This window comes from Procambarus clarkii, chromosome 35, assembly GCF_040958095.1.
Source record: "Procambarus clarkii isolate CNS0578487 chromosome 35, FALCON_Pclarkii_2.0, whole genome shotgun sequence".
Classification (NCBI taxonomy): domain Eukaryota; kingdom Metazoa; phylum Arthropoda; class Malacostraca; order Decapoda; family Cambaridae; genus Procambarus; species Procambarus clarkii.
This window is the reverse complement of record NC_091184.1, coordinates 19,670,992-19,681,690: the sequence shown is the minus strand read 5'-3', so window position 1 is coordinate 19,681,690 and position 10,699 is coordinate 19,670,992. Positions and strand designations below refer to the sequence as shown.

The 10,699-nt window shown below is 58.0% G+C and overlaps 1 protein-coding gene across 1 annotated transcript; it reads right to left on the bottom strand.

The window, feature by feature from the left end:
* Positions 1-852: 852 nt before the first annotated feature.
* LOC138371258 (peptidyl-prolyl cis-trans isomerase-like) lies at positions 853-2,723 on the bottom strand. The gene is made up of 2 exons (XM_069336065.1): positions 2,550-2,723; positions 853-2,433 (listed from the first exon to the last, which is right to left on the bottom strand). Exons 1-2 carry the CDS (start codon positions 2,709-2,711, stop codon positions 1,921-1,923), a joined length of 675 nt encoding a protein of 224 aa, XP_069192166.1. The 5' UTR covers positions 2,712-2,723; the 3' UTR covers positions 853-1,920.
* Between the last annotated feature and the right edge of the window lie 7,976 nt (positions 2,724-10,699).

Sequence of the window (10,699 nt, the reverse complement as noted above, 5' to 3'; positions counted from 1 at the left end):
GTATGGTAATATCACAACACACCATGGACCAGTATGGTAATATCACAACACACCATGGTCCAGTATGGTAATATCACAACACACCATGGACCAGTATGGTAATATCACAACACACCATGGTCCAGTATGGTAATATCACAACACACCATGGAGCAGTATGGTAATATCACAACACAACATGGTCCAGTATGGTAATATCACAACACACCATGGACCAGTATGGTAATATCACAACACACCATGGACCAGTATGGTAATATCACAACACACCATGGTCCAGTATGGTAATATCACAACACACCATGGACCAGTATGGTAATATCACAACACACCATGGTCCAGTATGGTAATATCACAACACACCATGGTCCAGTATGGTAATATCACAACACACCATGGACCAGTATGGTAATATCACAACACACCATGGACCAGTATGGTAATATCACAACACACCATGGTCCAGTATGGTAATATCATAACACACCTGAGTGATTGTGAGGTGATGGTGATATAGCAGTGATAATAATATAATAAAGATAGTGTGATAGTGATACTGAGGTGATGATATGACAGTGATAGTGAGGTGATGGTAATATAGCTGTGATAGCATAGTGGTGATATAGCAGTGATAGTATAGCGGTGATATAGCAGTGATGGTATAGTGGTGATATAGCAGTGATAGTGAGGTGATGGTGATATAGCAGTGATAGTATAGTGGTGATATAGCAGTGATAGTATAGTGGTGATATAGCAGTGATAGTATAGTGGTGATATAGCAGTGATAGTGAGGTAGTGGTGATATAGCAGTGATAGTGAGGTGATGGTGATATAGCAGTGATAGTGAGGTGATGGTGATATAGCAGTGATGGTGCAGTAGTGATGCTGTAGCAGTGATAGTGATATATCAGTAAATGTAAGGAGGAAATATCAGTGTGAGGTGATAATGCAGAGAAAGTGAAATGATGTTGGTGTAGCAGTGACAGTGTTATGTGATAGTGAGCTGTTGGTGATATAACAGTGACAACAGCTGTCATATAGTGACACCAACAATTTGTTACTCAACATGGTCAGTATATCACCCTAAGTGTGGGCCCTGAGGTGATGGTGATATATAGAGGTGATAGTGAAGCTATAGTGATACAACATTGATAGGATACAGTACTGAGAAGATATAGCATTGATGGTGATACAGTCGTGATTGTCAGGCATATGATACCAAAGTATATATACCAAAGATAGTGAAGTTATGATGATATAGTGATAAAAGTCTGTCCTTAAATTACATTGGCATCAAAACAGGCAGTCCATGGTGATGCAAGAGTGATGGTGGTGGTACAGTGAACTAGAGTGGTAGCACAACACCACAGTAGTGATGGCGGTGGTACTGTGAACTAGAGTGGCAGCACAACACCACAGTAGTGATGGTGGTGGTACAGTGAACTAGAGTGGCAGCACAACACCACAGTAGTGATGGTGGTGGTACTGTGAACTAGAGTGGCAGCACAACACCACAGTAGTGATGGTGGTGGTACAGTGAACTAGAGTGGCAGCACAACACCACAGTAGTGATGGTACAGTGAACTAGAGTGGCAGCACAACACCACAGTAGTGATGGTGGTGGTACAGTGAACTAGAGTGGCAGCACAACACCACAGTAGTGATGGTGGTGGTACAGTGAACTAGAGTGGTAGCACAACACCACAGTAGTGATGGTGATGGTACAGTGAACTAGAGTGGCAGCAAACCCCACAGTAGTGATGGTGGTGGTTCAGTGAACTAGAGTGGCAGCACAACACCACAGTAGTGATGGTGGTGGTACAGTGAACTAGAGTGGTAGCACAACACCACAGTAGTGATGGTGATGGTACAGTGAACTAGAGTGGCAGCACAACACCACAGTAGTGATGGTACAGTGAACTAGAGTGGCAGCACAACACCACAGTCCACCACAGTCACCTCCCTAATGTCACTGTGGTTGACTGTTGCCCTCACCACATCCAGGCCGCTCACCACGTCACCGAAGACATTTCGCAACTGGCGACCATCCTGGTGGTCCCAGGTGGTGATGGCGAACTGGGCACTCCAGGGACCCCCCAGCTCACCCCAGGCCAACACAGCTCCTGCCTGGGCTGACTCCCGGTACCGCCCCTGGAGGTCAGGCAGCAGTGGGGCTCCTCCCCAACCATCATTACTCTCGTAGTCTCCGCCCACCACACACTCCCACGGCTGACCCTTGTGCCACACACGCAACAGTTTAGTGTTGCGGTAGGTGTGGCCCCGCTGGCCCGTACACAACAACACAAACTGTCTGGCCAGCGGAGTGTCAGGGGTCAGCCGGATGGTGACCCGCCCTCTTATTGACCCCGCCCACCCGAGGTCAAGGAACGCCAGGGTGCAGGAGGGGTCCAGCACGCCCACAACCTCACTCTCCTGCAGAAAATGAAATAAATCATGCTGATAACTGTATAACAAAATGTTATCATATTAGTTATCATAACTCGGTAAGTCAGTAATGTCAGTAAGACTAGTGGGTGTAATAAAGTAACCTGGAGGGTGTGGGCGTGGGCGGGCGTGGGCTGACGCAGGAGTGGGTGGAGGTACAGCTGTCCGTCTTGTAGAGTTAACCTGGCGGAGCGGCGGCCATCTTGGTCTTCCTGGACGGCCAACACCCGGCCAGCCTCCACCAGCCTCTTGACGGGCTCCCTCATCCTGCGGAGGTCCTCAACCTGTGGACAGTGTCAGCCCCATTATCACCTGTGGTCAGTGTCAGCCCCTTTATCACCTGTGGTCAGTGTCAGCCCCATTATCACCAGTGGGCAGAGTCAGCCCCATTATCACCTGTGGTCAGTGTCAGCCCCATTATCGCCTGTGGTCAGTGTCAGCCCCATTATCACCAGTGGGCAGTGTCAGCCGCATTATCACCTGTGGTCAGTGTCAGCCCCATTATCACCTGTGGGCAGAGTTAGCCCCATTATCACTTGTGGTCAGTGTCAGCCCCATCATCACCAGTGGGCAGTGTCAGCCCCATTATCACCTGTGGTCAGTGTCAGCCCCATTATCACCTGTGGTCAGTGTCAGCCCCATTATCACCAGTGGGCAGAGTTAGCCCCATTATCACTTGTGGTCAGTGTCAGCCCCATTATCACCTGTGGTCAGTGTCAGCCCCATTATCACCTGTGGTCAGTGTCAGCCCCATTATCACCAGTGGGCAGAGTTAGCCCCATTATCACCAGTGGGCAGAGTTAGCCCCATTATCACCTGTGGTCAGTGTCAGCCCCATTATCACCTGTGGTCAGTGTCAGCCCCATTATCACCAGTGGGCAGTGTCAGCCGCATTATCACCTGTGGTCAGTGTCAGCCCCATTATCACCTGTGGTCAGTGTCAGCCCCATTATCACCTGTGGACAGTGTCAGCCCCATTATCACCAGTAGGCAGAGTCAGCCCCATTATCACCTGTGGTCAGTGTCAGCCCCATTATCACCTGTGGTCAGTGTCAGCCCCATTATCACCAGTGGGCAGAGTTAGCCACATTATCACTTGTGGTCAGTGTCAGCCCCATTATCACCTGTGGTCAATGACAGCCCCATTATGCTGGACATGTAGCTCCAGCTCGCCCCCCCCCCCCACTCTACTGACAGGGGGTTGGTGCTGGACCTGTAGCACCAGCCCCCCCTTTACTGGCAGGGGGTTGGTGCTGGACCTGTAGCTCCAGCCCCCCTCTACTGGCAGGGGGTTGGTGCTGGACCTGTAGCTCCAGCCCCCTCTACTGTCAAGGGGATGGTGCTGCACCAATAGTCCAGCCCCCTCTACTCTCAGGGCATTTATGCTAGACCTGTAGCTCCAGCCCCCTCCCTACTGGCTGGGGGCTGGTGCCTGTAGCTCCAGCCCCCCTCTACTGGCAGGGAGTTGGTGCTGGATTTGTAGCTCCAGCCCCCCTCTACTGACAGGAGGTTGATGCTGGACCTGCAGCTCCAGCCCCCCTCTACTGACAGGAGGTTGATGCTGGACCTGCAGCTCCAGCCCCCCTCTACTGTCAGGGGGTTGGTGTTGGATCTGTAGCTCCAGCCCCCCTCTACTGGCAGCGGGTGGGTGCTGGACCAGTAGCTCCAGCTCCCCCCTCTACTGGCAGAGGTTGGTTCTGGACCTGTAGCTCCAGCTCCCCCCTCTACTGGCAGAGGTTGGTGCTGGACCTGTAGCTCCAATACCCCTCGACTGGCAAGGGGTTGGTGCTGGACCAATAGCTCCAGCCCGCTCTACTGTCAGGGGGTTGCCCCTCTACTGTCAGGGCGTTGGTGCTGGACTTATAGCTCCAGCCCCCCTCTACTGGAACAGGGGTTGGTGCTGGACCTGTAGCTCCAGCCTCCCTCTACTGGCAGGGGTTGGTGCTGGACCAGTAGCTCCAGCCCCCCCTCTACTGGCAGGGGGTTGGTGCTGGACCCGTGGCTCCAGCCTCCCTCTACTGGCAGGGGTTGGTGCTGGACCTGTAGCTCCAGCCTCCCTCTACTGGCAGGGGGTTGGTGTTGGATCTGTAGCTCCAACCCCCCTCTACTAGCAGGGGGTTGGTGCTGGACCTGTAGCTGCAACATCTCTTACTGGCATGGGGCTGGTGCTGGACCAATAGCTCCGGCCTCCCTCTACTGGCAGGGGTTGGTGTTGGACCTGTAGCGCCAGCCCCCCTCTACTGGCAGGGGTTTGGTGCTAGACCTGTAGCTCCAGCCCCCATCTACTGGCAGGGGGTTGGTCCTGGACCTGTAGCTCCGCCCCCCATCTACTGGCAGGGGGTTGGTGTTGGACCTGTAGCTCCAGCCCCCCTCTACTGGCAGGGGGTTGGTGCTGATTCTGTAGCTCCAGCCCCCCTCTACTGGCAGGGGGTTGGTGCTGGACTTGTAGCTCCAGCCCCCCCTCTACTGGCAGGGGGTTGGTGCTGGATTTGTAGCTCCAATCCCCCCTCTACTGACAGGAGGTTGATGCTGGACCTGTAGCTCCAGCCCCCCCGCTTACTGGCAGGGAATTAGTGCTGAACCTGTAGCTCCAGACCCCCTCTACTGGCAGGGGGTTGGTGCTGGACCTGTAGCTCCAGCCCCCCTCTACTGGCAGAAGGTTGGTGCTGGACCTGTAGCTCCAGCCCCCTCTCTACTGGCAGGGGGTTGGTCCTAACCCTGTAGCTCCAACCCCCCTGCACTAGCAGGGGATTGATGATAGACCTGTAGCTCCAGCCGCATCTACTGGCATAGGGTTGGTCCTGGACCTGTAGCTCCAGCCCCCCCCCCTCTACTGGCAGGGGGTTGGTGCTGGACCTGTAGCTCCAGCCTCCCCCCCCTCTACTGGCAGGGGGTTGGTGCTGGACCTGTAGCTCTAGCCCCACCCCCCTCTACTGGCAGGGGGTTGGTGCTGAACCTGTAGCTCCAGCCTCCTCCCTCTACTGGCAGGGGGTTGGTGCTTAACCTGTAGCTCCAGCCCACCTCTACTGGCAGGGGGGGGGGGTTGGAGCTGGACCTGTAGCTCCAGGCCCCCTCTACTGGCAGGGGATTGGTGCTGGACCTGTAGCTCTTGCCCCCCTCTACTGGCAGGGGGTTGGAGCTGGACCTGTAGCTCCAGCCCCCCTCTACTGGCAGGGGGTTGGTGCTGGACCTGTAGCTCCAGCCCCCCTCTACTGGCAGGGGGTTGGAGCTGGACCTGTAGCTCCAGCCCCCTCTACTGGCAGGGGGTTGATGCTGAACCTGTAGCTCCAGCCCCCCTCTACTGGCAGGGGGGTTGGTGTTGGACCTGTAGCTCCAGCCTCCCTCTACTGGCAGGGGGTTGATGCTGAACCTGTAGCTCCAGCCCCCCTCTACTGGCAGGGGGGTTGGTGTTGGACCTGTAGCTCCAGCCCCCCTCTACTAGCAGGGGGTTGCTGCTGGACCTGTAGCTTCAGCCCCCCTCTACTGGCAAGGGGGGTTGTTGCTAGACCTATAGCTCAAGCCCCCCCTTTACTTGCTGGGGGTTGGTGCTTGACCTGTAGCTCTAGCCCCCCCTCTACTGGCAGGAGGTTGGTGCTGGACCTGTAGCTCCAACCCCCCCTCTACTGACAGGAGGTTGATGCTGGACCTGTAGCTCCAGCCCCCCCCCCCCGCTTACTGGCAGGGAATTAGTGATGAACCTGTAGCTCCAGACCCCCTCTACTGGCAGGGGGTTGGTGCTGGACCTGTAGCTCCAGCCCACCTCTACTGGCAGAAGGTTGGTGCTGGACCTGTAGCTCCAGCCCCCTCTCTACTGGCAGGGGGTTGGTCCTGGACCTGTAGCTCCAGCCCCCCCTCTCCTGGCAGAGGGTTGATGCTGGACCTGTAGCTCTGGCCCCCCTCTACTGGCAAGGGGGGTTGTTGCTAGACCTATAGCTCAAGCCCCCCCTTTACTGGCTGGGGGTTGGTGCTTGACCTGTAGCTCTAGCCCCCCCTCTACTGGCAGGAGGTTGGTGCTGGACCTGTAGCTCCAGCCTTCCTCTACTGGCAGGGGGTTGGTGCTGGACTTGTAGCTCCAGCCCCCATCTACTGGCAGGAGGTTGGTGCTGTAGCTTTAGCTCCAGCACTCCTCTACTGGCAGGGGGTTGGCCCTGAATCTGTAGCTCCAGCCCCCTCTAGTGGCAGGGGGTTGTTGCTGAACCTATAGCTCAAGCCCCTTCTCTGCTGGCAGGGAGTTGTTGCTGGACCTGTAGCTCCAACCCCCTTCTACTGGCAGGGGGTTGGTGCTGAACCTGCAGTTCCTTCCCCCCCTCTACTGGCAGGGAGTCGGCGCTTTACCTGTAGCTCCAGCCCCCCTCTACTGGCAGGGGGTTGGTGCTGGACCTGTAGCTACAGGCTACCTCTAATGGCAGGGGGTTGATGCTGGACCTGTAGCTGCAGCCCCCCTCTACTGGCAAGGGGTTGGTGCTGGACCTGTAGATCCAGCCCCCCTCTACTAGCAGGGGGTTGGTGCTGGACCTGTAGCTCCAGCCCCCCTCTACTGGCAAGGGGTTGGTGCTGGATCTGTAGCTCTAGCTCCCCTCTACTGGCAGGGGGTTGGCCCTGAATCTGTAGCTCCAGCCCCCTCTCATGGCAAGGGGATTCCTGCTGGACCTGTAGCTCTAGTCCCCCACACCGCTAATGGCAGGGGGTTGAAGCTGGACCTGTAGCTCCAGCCCTCCTCTCCTGGCACCGGGTTGATGCTCGACCTGTAGATCCAGCCCCCTGTACTGGCAGGGGGGTTGCTCCTGCACCTGTAGCTCAAGCACTCCTCTACTGGCAGGGGGTTGGCCCTTGAACTGTAGCTCCAGCCCCCTCTGGTGGCAGGGGGTTGTTGCTGAACCTATAGCTCAAGCCCCTTCTCTACTGGCAGGGGGTTGGTGCTTGACCTGTAGCTCCAGCCCCATCTACTGGCAGGGGGGGGGGGGTCATGGACCTGTAGCTCCAGCCCCCCTGTACTAGCAGGGGATTGATGATGGACCTGTAGCTCCAGCCCCCCCCCTCTTCTGGCAGGGGGTTGGTGCTGAACCTGCAGTTCCTTCCCACTCTACTGGCAGGGATTTGGTGCTTCACCTGTAGCTCCAGCCCCCTCTACTGGCAGGGAGTTGGTGCTGGACCTGTAGCTCCACCCCCCTCTACTGGCAGGGGGTTAGTGCTGGACCTGTAGCTCTAGCTCCCCTCTACTGGCAGGGGATTGGCCCTGAATTTGTAGCTCCAGCCCCCCTCTACTGACAGGGGGTTGGTCCTGGACCTGTAGCTCCAGCCTCCCCCCTTTACTGGCAGGGGATTCCTGCTGGACCTGTAGCTCCAGCCCCCTCTACTGGCAGGGGGTTGGTGCTAAACCTGCAGCTCCAGCTCCCTTCTACTGGCAGGGGATTGACCCTGGATCTGTAGCGCCAGCCCCCCCTATACTGGCAGGGGTTTGGTCCTGGAAATGAAGACTCCAGCCCCCCTCTACCGGCAGAGGGTTGACGCTGGACCTGTAGCTCCAGCCCCCTCTACTGGCAGGGGGTTGGAGCTGGACCTGTAGCTCCAGCCCCCCTCTACTGGCAGGGGGTTGGCGCTGGGCCTGTAGCTCCAGCCCCCTCTACTGGCAGGGGGATTGGTGCTGGACCTGTAGCTCCAGCCCCCCTCTACTGGCAGGGGGTTGGAGCTGGACCTGTAGCTCCAGCCCCCCTCTTCTGGCAGGGGGTTGGTGCTGGGCCTGTAGCTCCAGCCCCCCTCTACTGGCAGGGGGTTGGAGCTGGACCTGTAGCTCCAGCCCCCTCTACTGGCAGGGGGTTGATGCTGAACCTGTAGCTCCAGCCCCCCTCTACTGGCAGGGGGGTTGGTGTTGGACTTGTAGCTCCAGCCCCCCTCTACTGGCAGGGGGTTGATGCTGAACCTGTAGCTCCAGCCCCCCTCTACTGGCAGGGGGGTTGGTGTTGGACCTGTAGCTCCAACCCCCTTCTACTGGCAGGGGGTTGGTGCTGAACCTGCAGTTCCTTCCCCCCCTCTACTGGCAGGGAGTCGGCGCTTGACTTGTAGCTCCAGCCCCCCTCTACTGGCAGGGGGTTGGTGCTGGAACTGTAGCTACAGGCTACCTTTAATGGCAGGGGGTTGATGCTGGACCTGTAGCTCCAGCCCCCCTCTACTGGCAGGGGGTTGGTGCTGGACCTGTAGATCCAGCCCCCCTCTACTAGCAGGGGGTTGGTGCTGGACCTGTAGCTCTAGCTCCCCTCTACTGGCAGGGGGTTGGCCCTGAATCTGTAGCTCCAACCCCCTCTCCTGGCAGGGGATTCCTGCTGGACCTGTAGCTCTAGTCCCCCTCACCTCTAATGGCAGGGAGTTGAAGCTGGACCTGTATCTCCAGCCCTCCTCTCCTGGCACCGGGTTGATGCTCAACCTGTAGATCCAGCCCCCTCTACTGGCAGGGGGGTGGTCATGGACCTCCAGCAACCCTGTACTAGCAGGGGATTGATGATGGACCAGTAGCTCCAGCCCCCTCTACTGGCAGGTGGCGGTTGGTCCTGGACCTGTAGCTCCAGCCCCCCCCCCCTCTTCTGGCAAGGGGTTGGTGCTAGACCTGTAGCTCCAGCCTCCCCCCTCTACTGGCAGGGGGTTGGTGCTGAACCTGTAGCTCCAGCCCCCCCTCTACTGGCAGGGGGTTGGTGCTGAACCTGTAGCTCCAGCCCCCTCTACTGGCAGGGGGTTGGTGCTGGACCTGTAGCTCCAGCCCCCCTCTACTGGCAGGGGGATGGTGCTGGACCTGCAGCTCCAGCCTCCTCTACTGGCAGGGGGATGGTGCTGGACCTGTAGCTCCAGCCCCCCTCTACTGGCAGGGGGTTGGTGTTGGACCTGTAGCTCCAGCCCCCCTCTACTGGCAGGGGGTTGGTGCTGGACCTGTAGCTCAAGCCCCCCTCTACTGGCAGGGGGTTGGTGCTAGACCTGTAGCTCCTGCCCCCTCTACTGGCAGGGGGTTGGTGCTAGACCTGTAGCTCCAGCCCCCCTCTACTGGCAGGGGGTTGGTCCTGGACCTGTAGCTCCAGCCCCCTCTCTACTGGCAGGGGGTTGGTGCTGGACCTGTAGCTCCAGCCTCCCCCCTCTACTGGCAGGGGGTTGGTGCTGGACCTGTAGCTCCAGCCTCCCCCCTCTATTGGCAGGGGATTGGTGCTGGACCTGTAGCTCCTGCCCCCCTCTACTGGCAGGGGGTTAGTGCTGGACCTTTAGCTCCAGCCCCCCTCTACTGGCAGGGGGTTGGAGCTGGACCTGTAGCTCCAGCCCCCCTCTACTGGCAGGAGGTTGGTGCTGGACCTGTAGCTCCAGCCTTCCCCCTCTACTGGCAGGGGGTTGGTGCTGGACCTGTAGCTCCAGCCCCGCCCCCTCTACTGGCAGGGCGTTGGTGCTGAACCTGTAACTCCAGCCTCCCCCCTCTACTGGCAGGGGGTTGGTGCTGAACCTGTAGCTCCAGGCCCCCTCTACTGGCAGGGGATTGGTGCTGGACCTGTAGATCTAGCCCTCCTCTACTGGCAAGGGGGGTTGTTGCTAGACCTATAGCTCAAGCCCCCCCTCTACTGGCTGGGGGTTGGTGCTTGACCTGTAGCTCTAGCCCCCCCTCTACTGGCAGGAGGTTGGTGCTGGACCTGTAGCTCCAGCCCCCCTCTACTGGCAGGAGGTTGGTGCTGGACCTGTAGCTCTAGCTCCCCTCTACTGGCAGGGGGTTGGTGCTGGACATGTAGCTACAGGCTACCTCTAATGGCAGGGGGTTGATGCTGGACCTGTAGCTCCAGCCCCCCTCTACTGTTAAGGGGTTGGTGCTGGACCTGTAGATCCAGCCCCCCTCTACTAGCAGGGGGTTGGTGCTGGACCTGTAGCTCCAGCCCCCCTCTACTGGCAGAAGGTTGGTGCTGGATCTGTAGCTCTAGCTCCCCTCTACTGGCAGGGGGTTGGCCCTGAATCTGTAGCTCCAGCCCCCTCTCATGGCAAGGGGATTCCTGCTGGACCTGTAGCTCTAGTCCCCCACACCGCTAATGGCAGGGGGTTGAAGCTGGACCTGTAGCTCCAGCCCTCCTCTCCTGGCACCGGGTTGATGCTCGACCTGTAGATCCAGCCCCCTGTACTGGCAGGGGGGTTGGTCTTGCACCTGTAGCTCAAGCACTCCTCTACTGGCAGGGGGTTGGCCCTGGAACTGTAGCTCCAGCCCCCTCTGGTGGCAGGGGGTTGTTGCTGAACCTATAGC